Source organism: Choloepus didactylus, chromosome 3 (assembly GCF_015220235.1).
Source record: "Choloepus didactylus isolate mChoDid1 chromosome 3, mChoDid1.pri, whole genome shotgun sequence".
Classification (NCBI taxonomy): Eukaryota; Metazoa; Chordata; class Mammalia; order Pilosa; family Megalonychidae; genus Choloepus; species Choloepus didactylus.
In genome coordinates, this window is record NC_051309.1 from 163,385,873 (window position 1) to 163,412,510 (window position 26,638).

At 34.8% G+C, this 26,638-nt stretch overlaps 1 protein-coding gene across 3 annotated transcripts in view; it reads right to left on the bottom strand.

Annotated features, from left to right (window-relative positions):
- The window catches only part of LRBA (LPS responsive beige-like anchor protein), a 1,009,660-nt gene that overhangs the window by 127,137 nt on the left and 855,885 nt on the right, over window positions 1–26,638 (bottom strand). For all 3 annotated transcript variants that reach the window (XM_037830797.1, XM_037830798.1, XM_037830799.1), the window contains one exon: window positions 15,513–15,665. In XM_037830797.1, coding sequence (XP_037686725.1) covers window positions 15,513–15,665 — 153 coding nt within the window. The remainder of the gene's footprint in view (window positions 1–15,512; window positions 15,666–26,638) is intronic.

A 26,638-nucleotide genomic window follows, 5' to 3' on the forward strand; every position in this document is an offset into this window, starting at 1 on the left:
GGGTGAGCAAATGTTCCTTAGTGAATTCAACTTCCAATCTTATATTGTGAGCCCATTAGTCTCACTTCTCTTCTCCAACCATCATCAGTAGCCTCTGGCAGAAATTATGACTTCGAGCTGTAACTGGCAGTACCCTGCTGTTATAATTTACTCAAAGATTAAAAAAAATAATAATATATAGGGGACTATCTAGCCCCCCATCCCTTTTTCTATTTTAAAAAAGTATCCTTCCTCCCCCTTTTTTCTTTTTTCTCTTACAGCTAACCTCTAAAGAATTTAAACTGCTCTAGATAAGCACTAATTTGCCATAAATGAAGTTGTTTTATTTCTTTTTCCTGAAATCAGTACATTAAGGTACTTCAAGAATGTAAGAAGTTAAATTATGAAAAATTGCTGTGAAATGAATTACACCGGCCATCTGTAAAGGAACATCCCAAGTAGTAATTTGGGAAAAACATTCAAATTCCAGTCATGGCCACTGGGGTGAAGTTTCATAAAAGTGTGGCACTATTTAGATATTTAAGGCTGTGGTGTCCTGTTTGAAGAAAGGCTTAACAAAATGGTATGGTCAGCCCAGAGACTATAAAAGGGAAGCACAGGAGGTAAGAATTTGACAGTGTATTCTCAACATATCCAAAAAGAGGGTGTTCCACCACATAAAAATAAAGATTCTGATTTTTGTGGCAGGAATTCTATCTCTGTACTGGATTTAGAAGCATCAGGCTAACATGGCCATTAAGATCCTTTGGAATTTAAATGCCTTTCCACAAGGAAAGGAACTTGGTTGCTCCTTTATCCAGAACCTTGAACAGTGCCTGGCACACAACAGGCACTGAATAAATATTGTTCAATGAATTAAAGTTATCCAACTATCTCTTTTATTCCAAATCAAATCAAAATTAACCATAAAGTGATTTTTTTTCCATATATATGTATGCCTCTACTGTTAGGCTGAGATAAAAACTGCTGGCCAGAAAGCAGAAATATTCTGCTTTGCTTGATAGCTAAATTCCTCATGACAAATTGTTTAGCTTTGTATGTTAACACTTGCAAGGTTGTATAGTGTGAGTTAATAACCAAAATATACATCAACACTTGGAACATGAAAAAATTAAGTTTCTGTTTAAAAGTTGCCATTATCAGACTGGTTCTATGTTTTTCTGCTTTCTTACTTAACTTCTTTGATTTTACACTTGCATCTTTTTTTTAATCTGATATTGAAAATCTTGATCTTAATGACAAGAACATAATTAGTTATTTTGTTAATCTACAATATAATCATTCTAGTTTCAAAAGCACTATACCAATATTACTACAGAAATCAGACTAGTAAAAAAGTTTAAGATTTCTTCTGGTTCTTTTCATCTCACAACACATCCTTCTGGGAATATATAGTCAAAATATTGCATTTTAGAGTTACTTGAAGTAATTATTTTTGTCTGTGTGGTTTTGCCACCAATTTGGTATATGCTAGGGACTCTTATTTCAATATCTTTTCAATTGCTAGGGATTGTATTTTTCCTTTATTATTTTATTTTAAAGATTATATAAAACAATTCATAGCTTTGAAATCAAAACTATACAACAAAATAGATTCCAGACATCTTCTATCACTATCTCCAGTTTTTCCATATAGCTGATTATTTTATTACATTTGGTTTGTCCTTTTGTTATTCCTAACATGTGTATGTATATTCACATTTCCCTTTGCCTTTCTTAATCAAAGGATAGTATACTAAAAGACTGTTCAGCGCGCTATTTTTCCACTTCATACCAATCTCCTATTGAGAGACATTTGGATTGTTTTCAGTCTTTTGCTATTCCTATTATAACTAATGCTGCAGCCAATCGACTTACAAATATGTCATTTCTTACTTAGGCCAGTGTATCTTTGGGAAAAGTATCTAAAAGCTTGGTCAAAGGGTAGATAATATGTATTTTTCTAGATATTGCCAAATTTCCATTAATAGGGAGTGTACCATTTTGCATTCCCATTAGCAATGGGAGAATGCCTGTTTTTACATAGCCTCACCAGCAGAGAGAATCTTGCTGAATTTTTGCCAATCCGAAAGGTAAAAATGGGATTTCAGAGTAGTTTGTATTTATATTATTACAAATGAGATTGAGTATTTTTTCATATGCTTAAGGGACATTCATATTTATTTTTCTGTGATTTTTTGCCCATTTTCTATTAGACTGTTAGGTTTATTTCTTTTCAATTTTTAGGAGTTCTTTATAAATAAGGTACATTAGCTCTCTGTCTACATTTTAAATTACAAATGTATTTTATTCAGTTTTTCATTTGCCTTTTGACTTTGCTTTTGGATGTATTTTGCCATGTGAAAGTTTTCCATTTTTATGTAATCAAAGTCATCAATCTTTTCTTTTATTACTTTTGGATTTGAGTCATAGTCGGGAAAATTTTTCCAAGTCCAGGTTATATAAAAATTCACTAAGGTTTTCTTCTATCACTTGTCTGGTTTTATTTTATTTTTCCACAATTAGTTATCTAATCCTACGTTTATAGTATGAAAAACAGATATAATGTTATCTTTTTTCATGTGGTTACCCAATACTGCCTTAGTTTTTATTTCTTTCCAAAGTCTATAGCATTCTGGTGCTGGCTTGCTGCAATCTTTGGGGTTTCTTGACTTGCATCTTTGCCTCCTGTCACTAGGAGATCTTCTTCTCTTGTACCTGCATTTCTGGTTTTCACTGACTTACTGCTGCTTCTCCTTATAAAGCATCCAGTAATATGGTTTAAGACCCATCCTGCTTCAGTTGGCCCCATGTTAACTAATAATAACATTTTCAAAAGGTCCTATTTACAAATGGTTTCACACCCACAAGAATGCAGATTAAGATTAAGAGAATGTCTTTCATTGGGGTACATAATTCAATTTACTACAAATACCATTTATTAAAAAATCCATCTTTTCCCACTGATTTGAGATTAGGGTAGGGATTTATATCTCCTCCATCCAACCATACCAAAAACACTAGAACAGTACAGAGTAGGTACTCAGCAAATATTTGTTGAATATATGAAAGAATAACTATGCATTACTTATGAACTGTACCTTAGGGCATTCTGATGCAGACTGTGTTTTCTAAGAACCAAACTTTTGAAAGACACTGCTATAAAGGTTACTGTTTACATCTGAAATCATAATTACTTATACAAAAAGGTAAGGAGAAGGTCCACTGGGTAAGGAGAAAATGACCTATGATTCATATGTGTATAAGAGCCAACTGGGCTTGGGTTGTTGGAAGGGCATAGGATAAAACATAGGGTTTTTCTGAAAGATTTCCAGAAAGAGGAAAGTTTTCAGCAGAGTTGTTTGAAGGTTGTTTTTTTTTTTTTTATTTAACTTTATTTATCAAAGCATAAAAAAAAAATTTCCAAACAAAACAAAGCAAATGTTCGGTTTGTTAATGCTGATGGAATGCAAAACAGCAGAAATGGATTGGCTTTTACAAAAGGGGGTTTATTTGGTTACACAGTTACAGTCTTAAGGCTATAAAGTGTCCAAAGTAACACATCAACGATTGGGTACCTTCACTGGAGGATGGCCGATGGTGTCGGGGAAACCTCTGTTAGCTGGGAAGGCATGTGGCTGGCGTCTGCTCCAAGTTCTGGTTTCAAAATGGCTTTCTCCCAAGATGCTCCTCTCTAGGCTTCAGCTCCTTAAAAATGTCACTCTTAGTTGCTCTTGGGGCGTTTGCCCTCTCTTAGCTTCTCCGGAGCAAAAGTCTGCTTTCAAAGGCTGTCTTCAAAATGTCTCTGTAAGCTGAAGCTCCTCTCTCAGTTCCAGTGCATTCTTCAAAGTGTCCCTCTTGGCTGTAGCAAGCTTGCTCCTTCTGTCCGAGCTTATATACTGCTCAAGTAATCAAGACCCATGCTGAATGGGTGGGGCCACACCTCCATGGAAATTATCTCATCAGAGTTATCACCTACAGTTGAGTGAGTCGCATCTGCATGGAAACACTCAAAGGATTCCAATCTAATCAGCACTAAAATGTCTGCCCCACATTCAAAGATTGCATTCAAAGAATATGGCTTTTTCTGGGGGATATAATACATTCAAACTGGCACAGCAAAGGAATAAGAAAAACAAATATCCTGAAATAACTTCTTTGCTTCCAATATGCTCCCACCAGACCACAAGAAAATTAAAGAACCATAGTCATTCCTGAGCATTCCCATATCACTAAGATTACCCTCAATATCTCCTCTGTTCTTGTTAGATTATTGTTTCTCCTTCACTAGCTGCTGTCTAAACAAAATGTGGTACATACATACCATGGAATATTACACAGAAGTGAGAAGGAACGATGTCGTGAAGCATACGACAATATGGATGAATACTGAGGACATAATGTTGAGTGAAATAAGTCAGATACAAAAGGAGAGACGTTGTATGTTACCACTAATGTGAACTTTGTGAAAAATGTAAAACATTTTAGAATATAGGGGACCTAGAGAAATACAGATTTTATTTATTTAATTAATTTATTTAGAGGAGAAGGTGGTAAGAAGGATAAGGTTATGAGCTTTCTGATATAATTTGATTAAAAAAAGGAGGACGGTAGGTTCACAATGCAATGTGCAGGAGCAGCATGTGGCACTATAGTAAGTAAGAATAGCATGTGGAGTGACTCAAGTTAGAAGCAGAAGTATTGTCAGTTCTTGTGTCAGGAAAAAGAAGAAATCTAGTATTCTCCAACACAACCTTCCAGCTGTATACTTAGGCTATATCACTTAGATATTCCTTTTCAGTGTCATACATATGGGATATCCATGAGGAGGAATTTTCTATTATTCTTTTAGAGATTAAAAATGTTTTTATTAACATTTTATATTAATATTTTAATGCAATATTATGTAAAAATGTTGGCAGAAAGTCATAGAAAGTTAGTTTAGAATAAACACAGAATTTGGACATTTTTTTCCATCATTAATGTAGCATAGCTTAGAAAGAGTATCATTTCATTTTATTTTGACTGTTTACAGCACAATAATACATCAAACAAAATGAAGCAAACTCCTCATTTATCTAGAGTTAAGATTTCAGGTGCTTGGGGAATTAGAACATGGCCAAGCTCAGAGTAACTGAAAACCATGAGAAAACAGGCAAAAGGATTATGAATTTTAATGATGGGAGAAACCATGTCCCATGTCATCCCTCAGGCTTTCACCTTGTCATATATGCATTTTGATATAACAGATCAAAAGAAGATGGAAACCCTGACAGAGAAAAGTCAGAACTGACACAGGAGAAAATTCTGAAATGCTGAAATACTAAAAAGAAAGCCAAGGAATGTGGGTAATTTTAGCTGAAGAACAAAAAGCTCTATACCTCTCCATAACTTTTAAGGACAACACGGAAAATATCTGAGTATTCAACCATGAGTATTATAGAAAAGACTATTTGAGTCCAGAATCCTCTGTTTATGAGGTAGGAAAATGTACACCCCATTTCATAAAAATATTTTTTTCCAAGGGAAATAGTGAAAAACATAGGTATTTGAAAGTGTAAACTTTGTTTCTATGGAACTTTTTATTTATGGGGATTATCCCGTTCCTAATGATGCTAATTATCTGAGGCACTATTCTATTAATTTTGGAATGTTTCTACTAGGGTTAAAGAAGCAAATAAAATTACTAGGCATTTTTCTTCTTTCTTCTCAATTTATTTAAGAGACATGATATTATATAAAGTAATAGTCATAACTGCATTAGTGAGTTTATAGCACATACAGATGTAATGTATATGGCAAAATAGCACAAAGGACGGGGGAAGGAATGGAGCTGTATTGGAACAAGGTCATTATCTTTACTGGAATTAAATTGATATTTGTGATGGTTAATTTCACGTGTCAACTTGGCTAGGTTATGGTGTCCATTTCATAAAATGGTCCAGCTATCAATAGCCAGATTGTTACTGTCAGGGTATTTCATGGATTTAAATCATTAGTCTGTTGACTGCAGATTGCATCTATGGAAGATTACATCTACAATGAACAAAGGAGATTGCATTCATTTAGCAATGAGAGGAATCTCCTTATCCAATCAGTTGAAGGTCTTAAAGGGAGAACTGAGGATTTCAGCAGTCACAAAGAAGAATTTCTATCTCTACTTCGGCCAGTCAGCTTATCCTGAATAATTCACCATTCACCTTCATCAGAGTTCTCAACTTGTGGCTTACCCTGAGGAGTTTAACATTACCTTCAAGTTCCCAATGTACATCCTGCCCTATGGAATTTGGACTTGTCAATCCCCAGTGTCACATGAGAGAATTCCTATAATAAACCTCCTAATATTTACACATAAGTATATGTATATATATGTTCTTTCATTTTTGTTTCTCTAAGGAACCCTGACTAAAACAGTATTAATCTGAGTTAGATTGTGCATTGAGGGAAATTTATAGCTGTTAAAGTTGCTATTAGAAAGGAAGAAAGAACTCAAATCTAAAATCTAATTTTCCGATTTGAGACTCTAGTAAAAGAAGAGCAAACTAAGGCCAAAGCAAGCAGAAGAAAAATAACGGAGATCAGAGTGAAAAATCAATTAAAGAGGAAATAGGAACAAAATAAAAAAAAATCAATGAAGCAAAAGTTGGTTCTGGGAAAAGATTAACAAAACTGAGAAAACTTTAATAAGACTGACTAAGAAAAAAAGACAGAATATACAAATTATTAAAATTAATGATGAATGTGGTAATGTCACTACTGATCTTATCGAAATTAAAACAATTATTAGGAATACTATGAACAGCTCTATACCAATAAATTAGACAACTTTCATTAAATGGACAAAATCCTAGAAAGACACAAATTACTGAAACTGATATCAGAAGAAAAAAGATAATCCGAATATACCTGTAACAACTAAATAAATTGATTTAATAACCAAAAATCTTCCCCAAAAGAAAGTCCAGGTAGTGATGGCTTCAGTGGTGAATTCCACCAAACATTTAAGGAACTATCAATCCTATACAAATTCTTTCAGAAAATAGAAGAGAGGAAATATTTGCCACATCTCATTGTATGACACGGTTATCACTCTGATACTAAAACCAGATAATGATATAGCAAGAAAAGAAAACAAACCAGTATCATTTATGAGTACAGATGCAAAAATTCTCAAAATCAAAACAATTCCTCAACAAAATATCAAAATAAAACAAACAAAACCCCAGCAACATATAAAAGAATTGAACCAGCGAAGTGTGATACAGCCAGAGAGTGCAAGGTTGGTTTAGTATTCAAAAATCAATTAATGGTGGAGACAAATGCACAACCATATGATGATATTGTAAACAACTGATTGTACACTGTGGATGATTGTATGGTATTTGAATATATCCCTATAAAGTTGCAGGGGAAAAAAATAAACAGAGGGACACAAGTGTTAGAGAGAAGTCAGAGAGAGAGAAGCATATATTCGCTGTTGGTGGGGAAGTAGAGTGGTATAGCTTATCTGGAGGACAGTGTGGTGGTCCAACAAGAAGCTAGATATGAGGGGGGTTTCAAGGTCCTGCAACCTCAGTATGGGATATCTACTTGGAAGATTGGAGAGCAGGGACACAAATGGACATTAACGCACCGGTATATATGCCGGCAGTATTCACTATTTGCAATAGACTGAGGTGGCCTAAGAGTACATTGACTGATGAACAGAATGGTAAACTGTGGTGTGTGCATACAATAGAAAATTGGGTGGCTACAAGAAGTGAAGCTGTGAGACATGCAACAAGGTGAATGGATCTTGAGTACAGCATTTTGAGTGAAACGCGCCAGAAATGAGAGGACAAACATTATAATGCCTCACTAATACGGACTAACTATAATATGTAAACTCGGAGAACTGAATCTTAGAGTACAGCATGTCAGAGAAATGCTTATTGTAATGGTCTCTAGATTGTAAGCTCTTAGAGCAGTTACATCTATTAGTGAGTTGTAATGGTTATCTTTAAATCCTGAGAGGCTGAGCTCCTTGTGTATAACCTGACTGGTCTCTGGAACTTTGGGTATCTGTGTGACACGTGAGACTCGGAGCTAGAACTTGGAAGCTATGAATGTCAGTATTATCCCATACAGCAATTGTTGAAAGAACTGAAAAAGAATTCAGACTTCAATTAGAGATATGAATGTAGAGGATCTGGTTAGGACTAAGCAAATCAGGCCCAAGGGTAAAGGACAATACTGACTGGGTTTTAAAACTATAACTTGTGTACAAGACTAAGGGAAGAGATATTTATTTGGTGCAGATCTATATTTTCTGTAGTACACTAGATAATTTAACCTGTGTGATCAGTTTGTTTGAACATCACAGGTGCACGGAGCTGTGAAAGGGAAGTGGGACTTGACGAGTTTGTACAGGCTGGGGCAAAATCTCGATACCTCCCAGAGTGATAAAGGCAGAGTATAAAAGTGTTACCTGTGGGGCTCCCTGAGGAACTGGGGAGAAATGCAGAAATGTTGGACTTCCCCACCTGGGTTATTGTGGATTTTACCGCAAATATTGGGGACTGCCAATTTAGTGGGCCGAGCCCTCAATCTGGGGGCTCTCCCTTGTGAGGCTCGTTGCTGCAAGGGAGAAGCTAAGCCTACTTATAACTATGCCTCTGCCCAGAGAGCCTCTGTGTTGCTCAGATGTGGCCCCCTCTCTCTCTAAGCCCTATTGTCAGATGAACTCACTACCCTCCCCACTACATGGGACATGACACCCAGGGGGTGTAAATCCCCCTGGCAACGACGCAGGAAACGACTCCTGGGGATGAGCCTGGACCCAGCACTGTGGGATTGAGAGGATCTTCCTGACCAAAAGGGGGAAGAAAGATGAAGCAAAGTAGGGTTCCAGTGGCTGAGAGATTGCAAATGGAGTCGAGAGGTCACTCCGGAGGGTATTCCTATGCACTATATAGATATCACCTTTTAGGCTTTAGTGTGTTGGAGTGGCCAGCGGGAAATACCTGAAGCTGTCAAACTGCAACCCAGTGACCTTGATTCTTGAGACGACTGTATAACTATGTAGATTGCATAGTGTGACTCTGTGACTGAAAACCTTGTGGCTCGCACTCCCTTTATCCAGTACATGGACAGTTGAGTGGAAAAATGGGGACAAAAATTAGGTGAAGAATAGGGTGGGATGGAGGGGATGGAAAGATTTAGGTGTTCTTTTTTGCTTTTATTTTTATTTTGGAGTAAGGAAAAGGTTCAAAAATACATTCCGGTGATGAACTCACACCTGTATGATGGTGCTGTGAATAACTGATTGTACACTGTGGATGACTGTAGGGTGTGTGAATATATCTCAATTAAACTGTATTAAAAATAAATGAACAATGGGGAGGAGGAGGGAAATGGGATGCTTTGAATGTTCTTTTTTATTTTAATTTTCATTTTATTTTTGGGAGTAATGAAAATGTTCAAAGTTTGCAGTGATGAAAGCACAACTATATGACAATACTGTGAACAACTGATTGTACACTTGGAATGATTGTATGCTATGTGATTATATCTCAATAAAATTGTATAACAAATCAATTAATGTAAGATACCCATTTCATCTTTTGTATCTTGTTGGAGAAATCTTTCCCTGTTCCAAAATCAGAAAGAAATTCTCCTCTATTAGCTTTTAAAAGTTTATAATTTTACCTTCATATTTAAATCTTCAATATACTTTCATTTTCATTGTTATAAAGCTCTAATTTCATTTTTTCCATATTAATAACCAATTATTCCAGCACCACAAATTGAAAAGTCTTTCCTTTCCCCACAGATCAGCAACACTAGTTCTATAACAGAAGTTTCTTTTTATGTACTGGTCTGTTTCTGGGCTCTCTGTTCACTTCTTTTAATCTATTTGCCCTAATTTTCCCTAATTACTATAGTTTATGACAATTCTTGATAGCCGGTAAAGCAAATCCTCTGAAACCTGCTCTTGTTCTTAGAGAACGTGTTGGCTATAAATGGCCCTTGTCCTTTATGGTTAGTTTGTAAAGTTCCACCAAAACAAACAAACAAACAAACAAACACCAACCTGTTGGGACTGGTTGGATTGTTTTTTACATGGAATTTAAAAATCAATTTGTGGAGAATTAACAATCTATTAACATAGGACACCTTTTCCCCACTTATTTGTCTTCCTTCTTAATTAAAATATCACAATAAATTACATATCATGACTCAAATCAAATCAAAACAATAGCAATTGTAGATTTTGTTTTCAAATTTTATACGTCTGTTCCAATTCCCCTGAGATTCAGATCAGATCATTGGGGGTGGGGGACACACAGCCATAGCTGAGAATAATTATTACCACCTGCAGCCACCGTGTATCTTCTAATCACATTCTTGGTCAAATCATTATCAATGTGAAAAATGAAAAGGAAACTAACTGGAAAAGGAACAGTGTTTAAAAAAAGAATGTCAGCTTCCAGAGTTTCTAGTCCAAAAAAAGAAATAAAAAGTTGCCTGGTCAGTTCTTTTAAGAAACATGTTTTTAACTGTCATTTCCTCAGAAAACTGAAAAGAGGTTGTGATAAAAGGTTAAAAAAGTGCAACTCCATTCAATTCTTAATCAAACCGCAATCTTACAATATTTCTAAACTTTGTAATTTGGAACACAATATATTATTACAATAATCTAATTATTATATCATTGTAAACTCATCTTTCTTAAGCAGTAGGTCTTGCTTTATATCCACACATATTCTGTCATTAGGCAGCATGGGATTCTTAGTCTCAACTATGCTGTAATTACTTGAGAATTGTAAATTTTCCATTTAAAGGAAAAATTAGAAGAGATTTATCTATTTGATTCAGAGATATAAGATCCATAATGGTTTAAGTTGAATAGATTTAAATTTTAACAATGGGTAGGGAAAAAAACAAGATTGGTAGAGACATTTTATTTTTTTTCTCCTAGAAAATAATATTAAAGAATAACACATCTTTTAATTTGTCCATATGGCCTCTGATGACAATGGAAAGGAGATAACACACTCATTTTATATTTCTTCATTTTCTTAAGCAAGTGAAAATTAACATCACCCTTACAAAATAGAAGACACAAAAGCTACAGAAAATACATGAAAGCACATGTGATTCTGATTAGTAATCTCAGGACAAGTCATCAATAAAAAGATCCCTCTACTAAATTCATGTCCCTTTTTGACTTTAAAATGCTTTCCATTTCAACAACCTATGTTATTAAAGAGGAGGTAATCTCCAAAAGAGTAGGGATATTGTCTGTCTTGTTTACTGAGTCTAACAGTGCTGGCACATATAGCACTTAATAAATACATGTTAAATCAATGAATTAGTTTTATTACAATTTAAATAAATTATACTTTCTTCATCTGAAATGAAATGTTACATTTCACCAACTTTAAGAAATATCGTATCATTACTGCCCAGGGTATAGTTTTCCTTGTCTCTCATTAAACTTAAAACTCAAGAGTTATGAGAAGCAATATAATATAGTTCCATAACATTGGCATTATAAGAGATAAATGATAAGCATTCTGAATTCATACATTTTTATATTATTTGTAAGCATGAAAGTCTGGTTTCTCATTTATATTTCCTAAGTAGTATTTGAAATAAAAATGTTTTTTTCCTGGTCTGGATAATATTAGATAACATAGACTAATCTCTGGGATACAGATAATACTGAGAAGTCTTCTTTGGTTTTTGCCCTGATACCAATCACTCAGAACAAAGAAAATTTAATTTATTTGCCTGAAAGAATAATCTTTCTAAAATATGTAGGATATTATTTTCTATAAATAATTCTACCATTTATCCAATTTATCAATCTTACATTTAGATCTTCATTTTTTATAGAAGGCTCAGAGAATGAAAATGGTTAGGTAAAATAGTAGTTTTGGTCCTTTAACCAAATAGAAAATGTAGCATTACTGGTATACCAGCAAAATTATGTTTCTAAAAAAAAATTCTATCCCCTTGAATTAACACTTAGACAACCAAATTGTTAAAAAAAGATGTGCTGGGTATCTTAAAATGAGTATGTCAGTTAATTAATTTTGTGATCCCTTGCTACCAACCAAGTACTGTACAATCTGTTATTATTCACTGTCCTATAGATCGTCTGTTCTTCGTACTGGTTTGTTCCAGAAAGAGACAGCTGCAACACTATATCCCTGTTCAACCTGAGGACCATCTGACTTTAATTGTAACACACAGCTTGATGTGGCTCTGGTTATGAGAAGCTAAAGTATCGTCTGTAATAATCTGGAAAACCAGAAACTTGCCAACAGAGGGCTGAAAACAGGGACTTCAGCTGTCTGGCTGTCTGACGGGCTGCAGGAAATATGATTAATGAGTAAGGGATAATGATATCAGGAACCCGATTAGCACCACAGAAAGGTCACAGATCAAAGTAGTATGCATTTCATGAGCTACAATCATTGCATAAAATCTGTGGACTTGAAGAGGTAAGCCAAGAGGAGGGGGACACAACCCTTATGTGATAACATGCTAACAGATACATAAAATACCATACCAAGAATTTAGTTACTTACAGAAGTTAACAGGGAATTATGAAATGAATCAATCTGGACTGTACTTGGGGGAAAGCTTTGTTCATCATAAGTATATAATAAATATTTTAAAAATACTTCTGAGTGAATGAATGAGTTAAATTATTTCATAAAGACATGGGTAAGTAAAACCAAGTATCTTTCCTAATTATAAATTAAAATGATCAGAGGCCCAAAATTCATTCAATTCTAAAACAAATTTACATTTAATTTGCAGCTAACATTTTTTTTTGGGGGGGGGGGCAGCTAATTTTTAGAAAGTTCTGTTTGGGAATGTGAGCCTATTCAGAGCCTAAACTATGAAGACACCTGTAAAAGTCATAGGAGTAGGAATCAGAGAAAAATGTTAAGTAAACTTAATGCTAAGTTACAATAAAGGTGGAGTTAGTACTGTAAAATATTAATTTGTATATAATTTCATAGCCATGTCTAAAGAACTTTCTGTACTTTGTATAATACAAATTATGACAAGTATTAATAGAGAGCTGGTTCCCTTGAGACTGACTATTTTAAGTAATATTTAGGAAAACATGTTTCAATAATGAAATAATCATAACATGATTTAAACTATTTTCTTAAAAACATTTCTTCAAGAATGGAAGTGATTCTTTATGCTTTTCATATATTACAGAAATATTTTGTAACTACTTGATATTTAATAAAACATTTTTAAAAAGGTGATTCAAAATTTACCATTAAAAAATGAAAAGACAAGGTACAGAAAAATATTTGCAAAACATGTTAGATAAAGGACTTTTATCAAGAATATAAAAACTCTTACAACTCAATAATCAAAAGATAAGCAACCCAACATAAAAAAATGTGCAAAAGATCTGATCAGATACTTCACCAAAGAGCATATATGAATGGCAAATAAGTCCATGAAAAAATGCTAAATATCATTAGTCATTGGGGAAATGCAAATTAACATCACAATGAGATACTTACTAGAATGGCTAAAATAAATAAGATTAAGCACTAAATCTTGGCGAGAATATGGAAAAACTAGAACCTCACATATTCTTGGCAGGAATGCAAAATGGTACAGTACACTTTTACTATATGACCCAGCCATTCCACTCTAAGAATTTATCCAAGAAAAATGAAAACAGGTGTTCACACAAAGAATTGTCTGTAAATGTTCATAATAACCTCAAGCTGGAAACAACCCAAATGCCCATCTGGTAAACAGGTAAATAAAGTGTATACCCATACAATGCAATATGCAGCAACAGTATGGAACTATCAATATAAGCAATAGTATAGATGAATCTCAAAAATATTAGACTAAGTGAAAGAAGTAGGCACACAAAGACTAAATAATGTATGATTCCATTTACATAAAATTTCTAGAAAAGGCAAAACCATAGAGACAGAATCAGTGGTTGTTTGAGGCTGGAAGTGGGAGCAGGGACTGACTGACTACAAGCAGATATAAGGGAACTTTCTGGAGTGATAAAAGTAGTCTAAAGGTAGACTGTGGTAATGGTTACAACTGTATACATTTACTAAAACTCGCTGAATTCTGAGTTTTAAGAAAAGGTGAATTTTATAGCATGTAAAGTATACCTCAATAAAGCTATTAAAAACTGTAAACAATCACTGAAAGCAAAACAAACCAAAAAAAAACGTTGAATGAATGTACCTTCTGTTCACTTCTATGTACACCTGGAAGAATCTATACTACCACGTATAACTGCCACATTTAAAAGTTTGACATCTCTTTCAATATCTTTCAGGGCTAAGCTTCATCTTGGGTTTGATTTAAATCCCAGCATCTTAATGAGAATCTTACCAAGATGTACTATAAGACTGTGATATACTAAGAATAGGTATACTACTAAGTACCATTTGCTAAGGGCCTACTGTAAGTCAGATAATATTTTAGGTATTTTACATGAAAAATTCCAATTTTGTACTTATAATTTCCAAATTACTAATGAGGAAACAAAGACTTGGAAAAGTTAAACTGTCTAACACCCCACTACTAGTAATGTGGTTTATCCAGGATTGGGAAATCTGGTCTAACTACAAACCTGTTTTTTTCCATTGCTGTCAGTATATGTATGAAGTGTGAAATTTCAGTAATAATACAATTGTAATTAGAGTCTGGAAGATAGGATTATAATATGATTAATTGTTGGTATGGAAAGCAAATTTAAAACCAAAAGAAATGCCACCTAGAAAACCAAAAGGCAGTAACTTTCCTCGTTTAATTGCAAAATTAAAAACAATGTAATTTAAATTAGTTAAATATGGTAAAGATACTACTGTTAAAAACTGAGAAAAAGCTGCCTGGTTCCAAACTTCTCTAAAATTCAAAAAGCAAAAAGGAAAATTCATGTTACTTCTTCACAGAGCAATACAGAACCTATATTATGGAGGACATTAAGAAGTCCACTACAGAAGATACTAACAAGTTGTTAGCAAGCACTATGATTACTGTGCTTTTAAGTTTTTAAGTTCTCATAGTCTAAATATTACATGAAGATTTCTCTGAAAAGAGAGAGACAAGATATAATTTGAAAATCTTGTGTCTATTACCAAAATGAGATAATAAAATTACCAAGATAAAATTTGAAAATCTCGTGCCTTACAACCTGGAACACAGAGTTATATGTTCTTTTCTACACATATGAACCTATGTTTGAAAAAGCATAAAATTCCAGAGTCATTTATACCTTCCACTTATAACTTTAAATTACCATATATTTCTTAAATTCTGCATGAGTAAAATAAACCATTATACCTTTAAATTCAATAAATTTTGATAATCAAAGTGTATACAGAGATTCATGAACAGATATATCACTTTAAGTTCTCTCTATCAACTACAGCTTTGTCCAGAAGAGCGAGGGTCAATGATTATATGCCAACCCATGAAAGAAATTTTGAGAATAGGTTCATGACAGACAGAATAGATGATTACTATCTTACCAATCTGTTTATGCGAACAAATTCTTCCGCAGTTTTGGCCCAAGGAGGAAGTTCAACGTCAGACACTACTGTCCCATCATCCATCACTCCAAGATTATAATTATTGAAGTTTACAAACATCTCAGGGAGATAATAAAATTCAGGGATCAACTCCTATATAAAAAGAAAAGATAATATATTATAAATTGTAGGATACTGAATAGATCTTCATAAAAGGACCTGGTCATTTCCTATTGTGCAAAAGAAGAACGAAATAAACACATAAGAATTTATTTCTCTTTTCTTATCATCTTCCTATCACAAAGTTTTGTATTAAGGTAAACTATTCCTATCCAATCAAAGTTGACTTACCAGTTGGTTATAGGGTTTCCTTCAGTACACATCTCACAAGCTCAAGACTCTTAAATACAAACATTTGAAGAATATTTAAGGTTTGGAAAAGACATAAACAGAGATTATATAATAAAATATTAATGATAGCTTAAACTAGATTACCTATAAAGTATATGGAATTTTTGCCAGGAAAAAATAAAATTTTATAATATAAGCATTATGATGCCACTGCTTTGGTCCCTTCATCATCCAGGAAGATAATTCATTAAATCTAGCCGTGGTTTAACAGTGTATTTTCCTCACACTTCCAAACATTCAAGTTTAGTTTTAAGGTACTAACTCTGAAAAAATATCAAAATTTATACTTAGTCTAGAAAAAAACCTGCAAAAGCAACTGAGGAAAATAAATATATGACTTTACTAAGCATACTTTAAATATACTTTAATAGGACATTTAATAAGCAGAAAAATGCAAACGGTTAGGCTTTTATGTGCAACAGCCCCATGTATAACTATTTCAGAGGCCCTGTGGATCAGACTTGAAATCCAGTCTTGACATGGGTCAGTGGCTCAGTGGTCTCTCAGATTCCCCCTCAGGGCCAGCTATGGCAGGCCCAGCTTTCCTAACAGTTGAGTAAAATAGAGAGGTCATCAGATTTTGGACAAGGTCAGTATGAACTTGCCAGAGCAAAGACAAAAAAGATCCAGCAGGAATTAAGCTATTATCACCTCCATCATCCATGTGAAATGCTGCTTGACTTTGAATTGTACATCCTTTGTTTACAATCACAATAATTGACTAAGCAAAATAAAATGGGCTTGTCCTCGAAATGCCCTATGACCACCTGATCGTTAGACTTGAAAAACATCTAAATTGAACAAATTTTAAAAAATAGGAAAAACAACCCTGTTAATTTTTAGCCATAAATGAAATTAAACAGTGATCACACAAACATTTTAAGATTCTGTTCTTGATGTATATAAGTCTGATTGACAAAAGGGGAAAGGCAGATTTGTATTATTTTATGTAGAAAAAAGCTGTATCAGTTTTGTTTGAGCTAACATTTATTACGTGGTATGAGTCAGTACAAAGATAAACTCTTAATAAACCTTACCACATTTAATCCTCACAACATCTTTATAAGGTAAGGTACCATCTCCATTTAAAAAATGAACTAAGGCTCAAAGAGGACAAGTAAATTGCCCAAGATCACACAGCTAATATAGATAAATTTTGGACTTGGACCACGTTTTGTCTAACTCTAAAGCCTGTGTCCCTAATCATCAAATAACCTACACACTAGGCTAAAAATTTTAAATATAAGCTTTTAAAATTAAAAAAAAATTTATATTAGAGAAGTTGTAGGTTTACAGGAAAATCATGCATAAAATATCAAGGTCCCATATACTACCCACTACCTTAACACTTTGGAAGTAGTGTGGTACATTTGTTATAACTGATGAAATAATTTTAAAATTGTACTATTAACTATAAATCATGGTTTACTTTAGGGTTCACTGTGTTGTACAGTCCTGTGGATATATTTAAAACTTTTTTATTATAGTACCATATATACAACCTAAAATTTCCCCTTTTAACCACATTCAAATATATATTTCAGTCTTAGTAAGTACTTTCACACTGTTGTGCTACCATTATCCATTACCAAATCTTTTTCATCATCCCAAATAGAAATGCTACAATTTAAGCATTAATACTCCATTCTGTATTCCCACCTGGCCTCTGGTAACCTATATTCTAGTTTCAGACTCTATGAACTTGCTTAATCTAATTATTTCATGTTAGTGAGATCATACAATATTTGTCCTTTTGTGTCTGGCTTATTTCACTCAACATGTCTTCAAGGTTCACCCATATTGTCGCATGTATCATAACTTCATTCCATTGTGCGTATATACCACATTTTGTATATCCATTCATGGGTTGATGAACACTTGGGTTATTTTGATCTTTTGACAATTGTGAGTAATGTTGCTATGAGTATCAGCGTGCAAATATCTGTTTGAGTCCCTGCTTTCAATTGTTTTGGGTGTATACCTAAAAGTGGGAATGCTGAAAAATATGGTAATTTCATATTGAACTTTCTCAGAAACTACCAAAATATGTCTTCCACAGTGACTGTCCCATTTTACATCCCCACCAACAGTGAATGAGTGCTCCTAATTCACGACACCTTAATGCTCGTAATTTTCTGTTTTTATAATAGCAGTCATTCTAGTTAGCATGCAATGGTATCTCATTTTGGTTTTGATTTGCATTTCCCTAATAGCTAATGATGTTGAGCACCTTTTCATGTGTTTTTTGACCATTTGTTTATCCTCTTTGGAGAAATGTCTATTCAAGTGTTTTGCCCATTTTTAAATTGGGTTGCTTGTCTTTTGTTGTTGAGTCATACCAACTTTTATATATAATCTCTTAGGCTAATTTTGCTTGTTATAATTATTTTTATTTCTGCTCCTCAGCCAGACTCATTTGAATTGTCTTAACCTTGAGTTCACTGATTCTTTCTTCTGTCAGCTCCAATCTGCTCTTGAAATACTCCTGGGAATTTTTAATTTCATTTATTGTGGTCTTTAACTCTAGTACTTCTGTTTGGTTCCTTTTAAAAATTTCTCTCTTTACTGAGATTCACAAATTGTTCATTCATTGTTTTCCTGATATCTTTTGGATCTTTCTCTGTATTTTCCTTCATCTCCTGAAGATAATTTTTAAAGTCTTTGTCTGCTATGTCCACAGTCTGGTCTTTTTCTTTGATATTTTCTGGATTTTATCCTCTTCTTTTGGATGAACCATCATTTCCTGTTTCTTTGTCTAGTGACCTTTTGTTGTACACTGTACATTTCATTCTCTTAAAATATTAATTCTAGGATTGAATCCCTGAGATATGTTTCTTGAGTTTGTATATAGCTAGTGATATGACAGATTTTCTTGAGTGCAGGAGACAGCCAAACCAAATAAACCAATGCAAAAAACATCTTTCATAGTTTTTGCAAATTGGATTTGCTTGGTTTATGTTCTCCTTCAGAGTTCAAGCCTCCTTTCAGTGTCAGTCCAAGGCAAATGCAAAGTGCAGGGTCCTCCCTGTCTTTTCTGGTGCTTACTAGAGGCTTTAGGAGTTTCCCTCTTTTCAAGTATTTGAATGTACCCTCTACTCCCTAGGATACAGACGTTCTCCCTTTTTTGGGTCCTCCACGGCAGGACTTAAAGCAAGTAAGCCTTTGCCCCAGTCAGCTTGACTTAGTTGTTTGTTTTACCACTTCTGCTGTCCCAATCTGCTTTTGCCTGGAGAGCAAATTCTGGGTAGGCAAACAGACCAGAAAAGGGTTTCCCAAGTCAGTATTTCTCAGCTGGAACAAGGCCAAGGACCCACGAAGGGAGTGCCAGCCAGCTCCACACTCTCATGGGGGGAGGGGCTGCTGAGGGCGTCCAGCAAGGGTCACAGGAACTTCTCCTATGGCTCTTTGAAGCTGCACTGTCTTGATCCGGCACTCGTCCAATAAATACAGCCCTTTAATTGTTTTCCATAGTTTTGAGGAAAGGTACAGTCTTTAAGTCTCCTCTGCTGCTTTTGCCTGTGGAGCGTTGGAACAATGGTCACCCTTAAAGCCAGGTCCCTAGTAATCTAAAGTAGCTAATCAACAACGTGATCATTGATGGAACTGCACACCCCTGGATCTTGGGGAACTAGGTTTTTATATTCCACCCTGGCACCAGCAAGCTGCATCAGATGCCAGGGTTGAGTAACCCACTGCTGCCTGCTGTGAGGTTAGGGGATGGGAGATGGTAGCACCTGCACAAGGACTGAAATTCACTGGTATTTACCACAATTTACCAGCCTCTTCTTCCCACTCCTCCTTAGATGCTGAAGTGTTCTACTAGATTCAGTTTCAAAATAGTTGATTCAAACAGTCCCTACATGTGTAATAGTTGCTCTGGTAGAAGGACTGACTCCTGGAGCTCCCTACTCCATCTTCTCACAATCGCCTAAATAAAAGCTTTTAGCATATTTCCAGTTGATTTTTTAAAAAGGAAAAAAAACCAACTAAACAAACTTTTAGTTTTTTTGGTAACAGAACTACTTCTCCTGAAAAAAAAAATGTAGTATTTATTATATGAATAAAATTAATCCAACCAGGAATAATTAAAAATATGCTATAATTATTTACCCAATACAAAGGTAATTAACTTCATAACTTTACATTATTAATTCACTAAAGCGTGCCTTTAAAGACTTTCTGTCTTTGAGGAATTTTACCTAAATGTCCTATTTTTATTCCATATACTTGTGTTAAGGAAGAGGAATATTACATGGAGAGTTACTTTCTCCAGGCCTAGTTCTACAACATGGAGGGAGGGCCATACCTTCCTTATTTATTGAAAATTAAAAGCTGCATTTTGACTTAATTAAATGCTAATCATTTTAATTTAAAAAATATCCATCCCCTCACTGCCCCCCACACACTTTATGAAATAGTGACTTAATAGGGATTCCTTCTTGGGGTTTGCGGAAAGGGGAGGGTTTCTCAGTAACAGTCAGAGAAAAGGCTTCTTGTCTTTGCCAAGGAAATAAAAAACACTTAGGGTGAATTTAAACTAAGGGGAAGAAGGAAAGAATGAGTCAGTATTTGCATTTTTATGCACCACCTAATTTGCCTACTTTTCCTTATTTGTCTCATCACAATGCAGCGAAGTTAAGAATCCACTGATGCAACAGGATTGGTTTAACCACAGAATACCAACATGTGCCTAAAATACTGTTATACACTGAGTCTGTGCTCAAGTATGTTTAATGGCACCACAATTTCTCAGGATGAGAAGGTTGAATGGGAGAAGTAGGGAGACGGGGAAGAAGGTGGGAGGTCATAATATTTGTCAAAATATTTACCTTTCCGTATATTGTACAACTAAGACTTCAGGTCCAGACTACAACTCTTACATAATTGTATTTTTAAGAAAATTCCTAAACTCCGTATTTATTAAAATGTCAACCACAATCATGAAAAGCCAGCTTGGTTACCTTTTCTTCAGATTCAGCTTGTTAAATAAAATTGACTAACATATGTAAAGTGTTTAGCACAGGAAATGGTACAAAATAGGTAGTAAACAAATATTAGTACCTAGTGACAATCAATAATGTGCAGAGCAAGATATCAAATTACCCTTGCAGTTTGGCATTCCTTTGCCTTAATGGTTTCTCCTATCTATATCTACTTATGATAAATTTTCTTTCAAAGCACACTAGGTAGAACATAATCTGAGTTTGGATAAAGTAATATCTCATTAGTTCAAAATAAATGGGGGACTATCAAAAATAAATAGAGCTTCATTTGAAGGGTAAATTTCATTCCTTTCAAAGAAATTAACAGAATTAAGGAAAATATCAGATAGAGGAAGTGTTTTGAACTGTTCTAATGAATAGATGAAAATAATTTCTCAACAGATTATTTATAAGGAAATAACATGTTAAAGTAGTTTTAAGTGTGAAACCATTCTATAAACTTTGATCTTGCCAAAATGGTTCTTCATAGTCTAAAAAAGGTGCTTCTTTTAACTTGTTTTTTTTTTTTTTAATCATTTATGGATTTGCACCTTCTCAAGGTTTATAGCTGTATAGCTTTCTTTGTACCTTATGCATTTATCACCCATGGCTTTTATTATATCAAGTTTTGTCTATATTTTTAAGTTACCATTTATGGAACTCTCCTCTAAATAACTCCACAAAGTAGGATTACCATCTCTACTTTACAGATGAGGAAACAACTTGAGAGAAGTTATGGTAAGTGTAAGGGTCACTATTGTTTTTTGGCCTCTTTTTTCTTTGTTAATTATAACCCATTTTTTCTCTGGGAACTGTCTTATCTCTATTCTCAGTCTATGTACTAAGGGGTGAATTTGGACCTACTGTCAGCCCTAGGCACACTCCTGTCTCAGTGTTTAGCTTAGATATGAGTAGTTATCCTAATGAGAGCCAGTAAAAGAGTTGTTTTCTCCTTTACATTGAATTGGGAGTGTAGGGATGTGAAGTTTTGAGCTGCACCCATCTTATAGGTAAGAGTTTTTAGACTTGTCTGTGGCCACTGTATCCTGTTCATGCAGCTGGGAAAGGATATACCTAGTTTGGGAATGAAGTCAACCCAAAGAAAACCAAAGAAAGCAGGACCAAGACAAGAATCCTAGAGATAATGGAAGTTAAGCACTGAACTTGTTTTTCTCTAAAAATCAGCCAATGGAAGTTTACATTACCCACCAAATTTCTTACTTTGGTTAATTATGTTATGAGTTAGACTTCTGTCACTTGTAGCATATAGTTGTAACTGAATCAGTTTCAGAGATGGAATTAGAGTTCAGGTCTCCTTATCTAAAAACCTGTATTTTTATCACCATGGCTTTCCATCTATCCAATTATCAACTGAAAGCTCATTGAGGCTAAAGAGATGCAAACTTTCACCTATAGAATTTCTATTACACTGGGAGAGTTGTAATAACTCTTCAATTTCCATTTAATAGATTTTATTTGCTATTTCCTTCTAAAGATAGATGTCCTGTAAATTTTGTAAAATGGACATTATTAAAATATTTCAAATTTAAATTTAAAACAATATTGATAAAAAATTAAGCTTAACATTTCACTTGAAATTTATTGATACAAATTTGTATTTTCCTCTATTTTTACCCATCATCCCCTCCCAATTTTAAGAGAGTAGTCAGACATTTCTTTCCTCAGGGACATTTGAAGGGTTCAGAGCAGAGGCCTCTTGAAGACATTCTCCTTTCCTATCTTTTGTGAAAGTCTTAGCATACAGAGGAGATAATGTTAAGCATCCAGGAAGAGGGGTGTCAAGAGGTGAAATGTGCATATCTGTAAAGAGACAGAAACAGAAGAGACATAACATTTTCCCCAAGACTGTGGGGAAATATGGGGGAGGGTGTGGAAGGGCAAGGTTCTCCAAAGCACCAGCTTTCTTTCAGCCTGTGTGGAGAGAGAAGGGATGCAGAGGTAAGGTAGAAACTGAGGATGGGGAGTGGTCATCAGAGTCACTACTTGCCCACCTAGTAGTGTCTCTGAGTTAGATAAAGGAACCCCCTCTGGATTCATGCAGTTCTGAGGGAACACAGGCTAGATTTCAGCTCCTCATCCTTCCCTGAGTAAAGTTTCCTAACAGATTACAAAACTTTCCAACTGTACTTGGTGAACCTATGCAAGGTACACTTAGGGAAGTTAGACTGGTGGCACCAGGACTTTTTGGCATAAGCAAATATTTCTTAACCAAAGCTTGGTGCAATGTGCAGAGCTGCCTGCCTCTAAAAGACCACATGGTTTAGACAATGAGGAATTATGCCTGATGATCAAGATGGACTGAAGATGTGAGGACCAGTTTTCCAGGCACCACTTAACCATGGATTCTCATTCAAACCTTCAGAAAAGGAAGTCCCCACCTTACCCCACTAATAACTGCAAAGGAATTTGCCACCAGCTTAATAAGAGGATGGTTTGCATTCAGATTGGGACATTTCTTGGTGGTTACTAATTTACATATATTTCAATAATGATAAAAATCTGTAAATATATTAACTGATATTACTTATCTGTTACAAAACTAGGAAATGAAATAGTAGGAAGAATTCAGTATGAGAAGAAATACAAATAGAATGTAAATGCTACCCTTTCATTAAAAGAAAAAACTTTATAAGAAGTTCCTCTTATTTAACTTATTTGATTTAAACTTAAAGCAGTGATACAAAACATCATTATCATTAAAAAAATTTATTGAGTTCTTACTCTTTGCTGAGAACTGTGTTAGGTTTGGGATACAAAAATGTAAGTTGCTTTTTGTTTTTGTTTCTTTCCCTACAGAAGAGAGATTTAAGTTGATAAATAAGCATAAAAAGATAAATTTATTGAGGACAAATACACTGTAGAAGCAAACAGCACTCTAGGAGTTCAAAGGAGAAAATTTCCAAAAGATGGAGTAGTCAGAAAAAAGCTTTAGGGAAAAGAACGTAATACATTGTATTTCCCTAATACAATACTATCCCATTGTTTTTTTTGTTTGTTTGTTTTGTTTTGTTTATTTTGAAATAAATTCAAGGTTATATGAACAGTTGCAAACACAATACTAGCCCCATACACAGAATTCCATCATACCCTGACCCTCTGTTCTAGTTTGCTAATGCTGCAGAATGCAAAACACCAGAGATAGACTGGCTTTTATAAAAACGGGGTTTATTTGGCTACGCAGTTACAGTCTTAAGGCCATAAAGTGTCCAAGGTAACACATCAGTAATCGGGTACCTTCACTGGAGGATGGCCAATGGCATCTGGAAAACCTCTGTTAACTGGGAAGGCACATGGCTGGCATCTGCTCCAAAGTTCTCGTTTCAAAATGGCTTTCTCCCAGGACATTCCTCTCTAGCAAGCTTGCTCCTCTTCAAAACGTCACTCACAGCTGCACTCTGTTTAGTCTCTTTGAGTCAGCATGTTTTATATGGCTCCACTGATCAAGGCCCACCCTGAATGGGTGGGGTCACACCTCCATGGGAGTATCCCACCAAAGTCACCACCCACAGCTGGGTGGAGCACATTCCAAGCAAATCTAACCAGCACCAAAAGTCTGTCCCACAAGACTACATCAAAGATAATGGTGTTTGGGGGACAAAATGCATTCAAACCGGCACACTCTACTCCCCCGATAGCTCAATCCACTAACTTTAACATGCTGTCACATCGCTATTTCTTTCCCTCCCTCCCTCCCTATCTATCATCCATCATCTATTGTGCCGTCTTCTGAACATGAGAGTTAGCTGCACACATCCTTGAACATACACTATAATTCACGTATACACTTCCCATGAACAAGAACATTCTTTTATGCAATTCTATTAAGCGCAGCTAAGAAGTACAAGAGATTCAACAATGATACAAAGCTTACATTCTATATTTCCTTTTCCTTATGTCTCAACTGTGTCCCTTTGAGCCACCTGTCCTCTATCCTCTAATCCCATCCAAGTTCATCCTTAGCATTCAATTGTCATCTAGTTAGACTTTTTTTTTTTTTCAGTTGTGGAAACATATATACAGCCTAAATCTTCCCATTCCACCCCCTCTCTAGCCTTCCATTAGTGGGATTAATCACATTTAGAATGTTGGAATGCTCTTTCCCACCATCCATTACTAGAAATTTCCCTTCACCTCAAACAGCAATCCTACACTCATTTCTTAACTCCCCATTGCCCCTTCCCCCATGTCTCTTAACCCAAACTCTACTTTTCATCTCTATGGTTATATTCTCTGATAATTTCTTTGTGTTTACTGTGGGTCTTAAATTAACCTCTTAAATCCATATCAATCTTGTTTTTCTTTGATACCACCTTCATTTCAATAGGACACATAAACTATGTTCTTATACTCCTTCATTCCCCCACCTTTATATAGTTGTCTGAAATTACATATTTTACATTGAGTTCAAAACCACTGATTTGTCATTAGAGTTTATGTATTTTATATCAGGTAGGAAGTAAATAGTGGCGTTACAGTTCAAAAATTATTGACTTCTATTTGTATTCCATTGTGGTTGGAGAATGTGCTTTGAGTATATTCAATTTTTTTTTTTGTTTTTTTAAATTTCTTGAGGCTTGTTTTATGTTCCAGCTTATGGTCCCTTCTGGAGAAAGATCCGTGATCACTAGAGAAAAATGAGTGTCTTGGTGCTTTGGGATGTAAGGTACTATATATGTCTGTTAAAATTCTCTATATCTCTTTCTCCTTTCTTTGTCTCTCTGTTGGTAGGGCTCCCTTTAGAATCTGAAGTAGGGCAGGTCTTTCATTGGCAAAGTCTCTCAGCATTTGTTTGTCTGTGAAAAATTTAAGCTCTCCCTCAAATGTGGAGGAGAGTTTTGCTGGATAAAGTATTCTTGGCTGGAAATTTTTCTCTCTGAGAATTTTAAATATGTCATGCCACTGTTTTCTCGCCTCCATGGTGGCCGCTGAGTAGTCACTACTTAGTCTTATGTTGTTTCCTTTGTATGTGGTGATTGTTTTTCTCTTGCTGCTTTCAGAACTTGCTCCTTTTCTTCAGTATTTGACAGTCTGATCAGAATATGTCTCAGAGTGGGTTTATTTGGATTTATTCTATTTGGAGTTCGCTGGGCATTTATGCTTTGTGTATTTATATTGTGTAGAAGGTTGGGGAAGTTTTCCCCAACAATTTCTTTGAATACTTTCTCTACACCTTTACCTTCTCTTCCCCTTCTGGGACACCAACGAGTCTTAAGTTTGAATGTTTTATTTTATCTATCGTATCTCTGAGATCCATTTTGATTTTTTTGATTTTTTTCTCCATTCTTTCTTTTTTCTTTCATTTTCTGTTCTGTGGGCTTCTAGGACACTGAGATGTTGTTCAGCTTCCTCTAGTCTTGTATTGTGAATATCCAGAGTCTTTTTAATTTGGCCAACAGTTTCTTTAATTTCCATAAGATCTTCTATTTTTTTTATTTACTCTTGCAATGTCTTCTTTATGCTCTTCGAGGGTCTTCTTTATGTCACTTATATCCTGGGCCATGGTCTTCCTGATGTCCTTTAAATCCTTTGCCATGTTTTCGTTCCTCGATTGTAGTTCTTTGATTAATTTTGCGAGGTACTGTGCATCTTCCAATATCTTGATTTGTGTGTTTGTAGTTGGATTCTCCATATCTTCTGGTTTAATCATATGCATTAATATTTTCTGTTGTTTTTGGCCTCTTGGCATTTGTTTTGCTTGATAGGGTTCTTTCA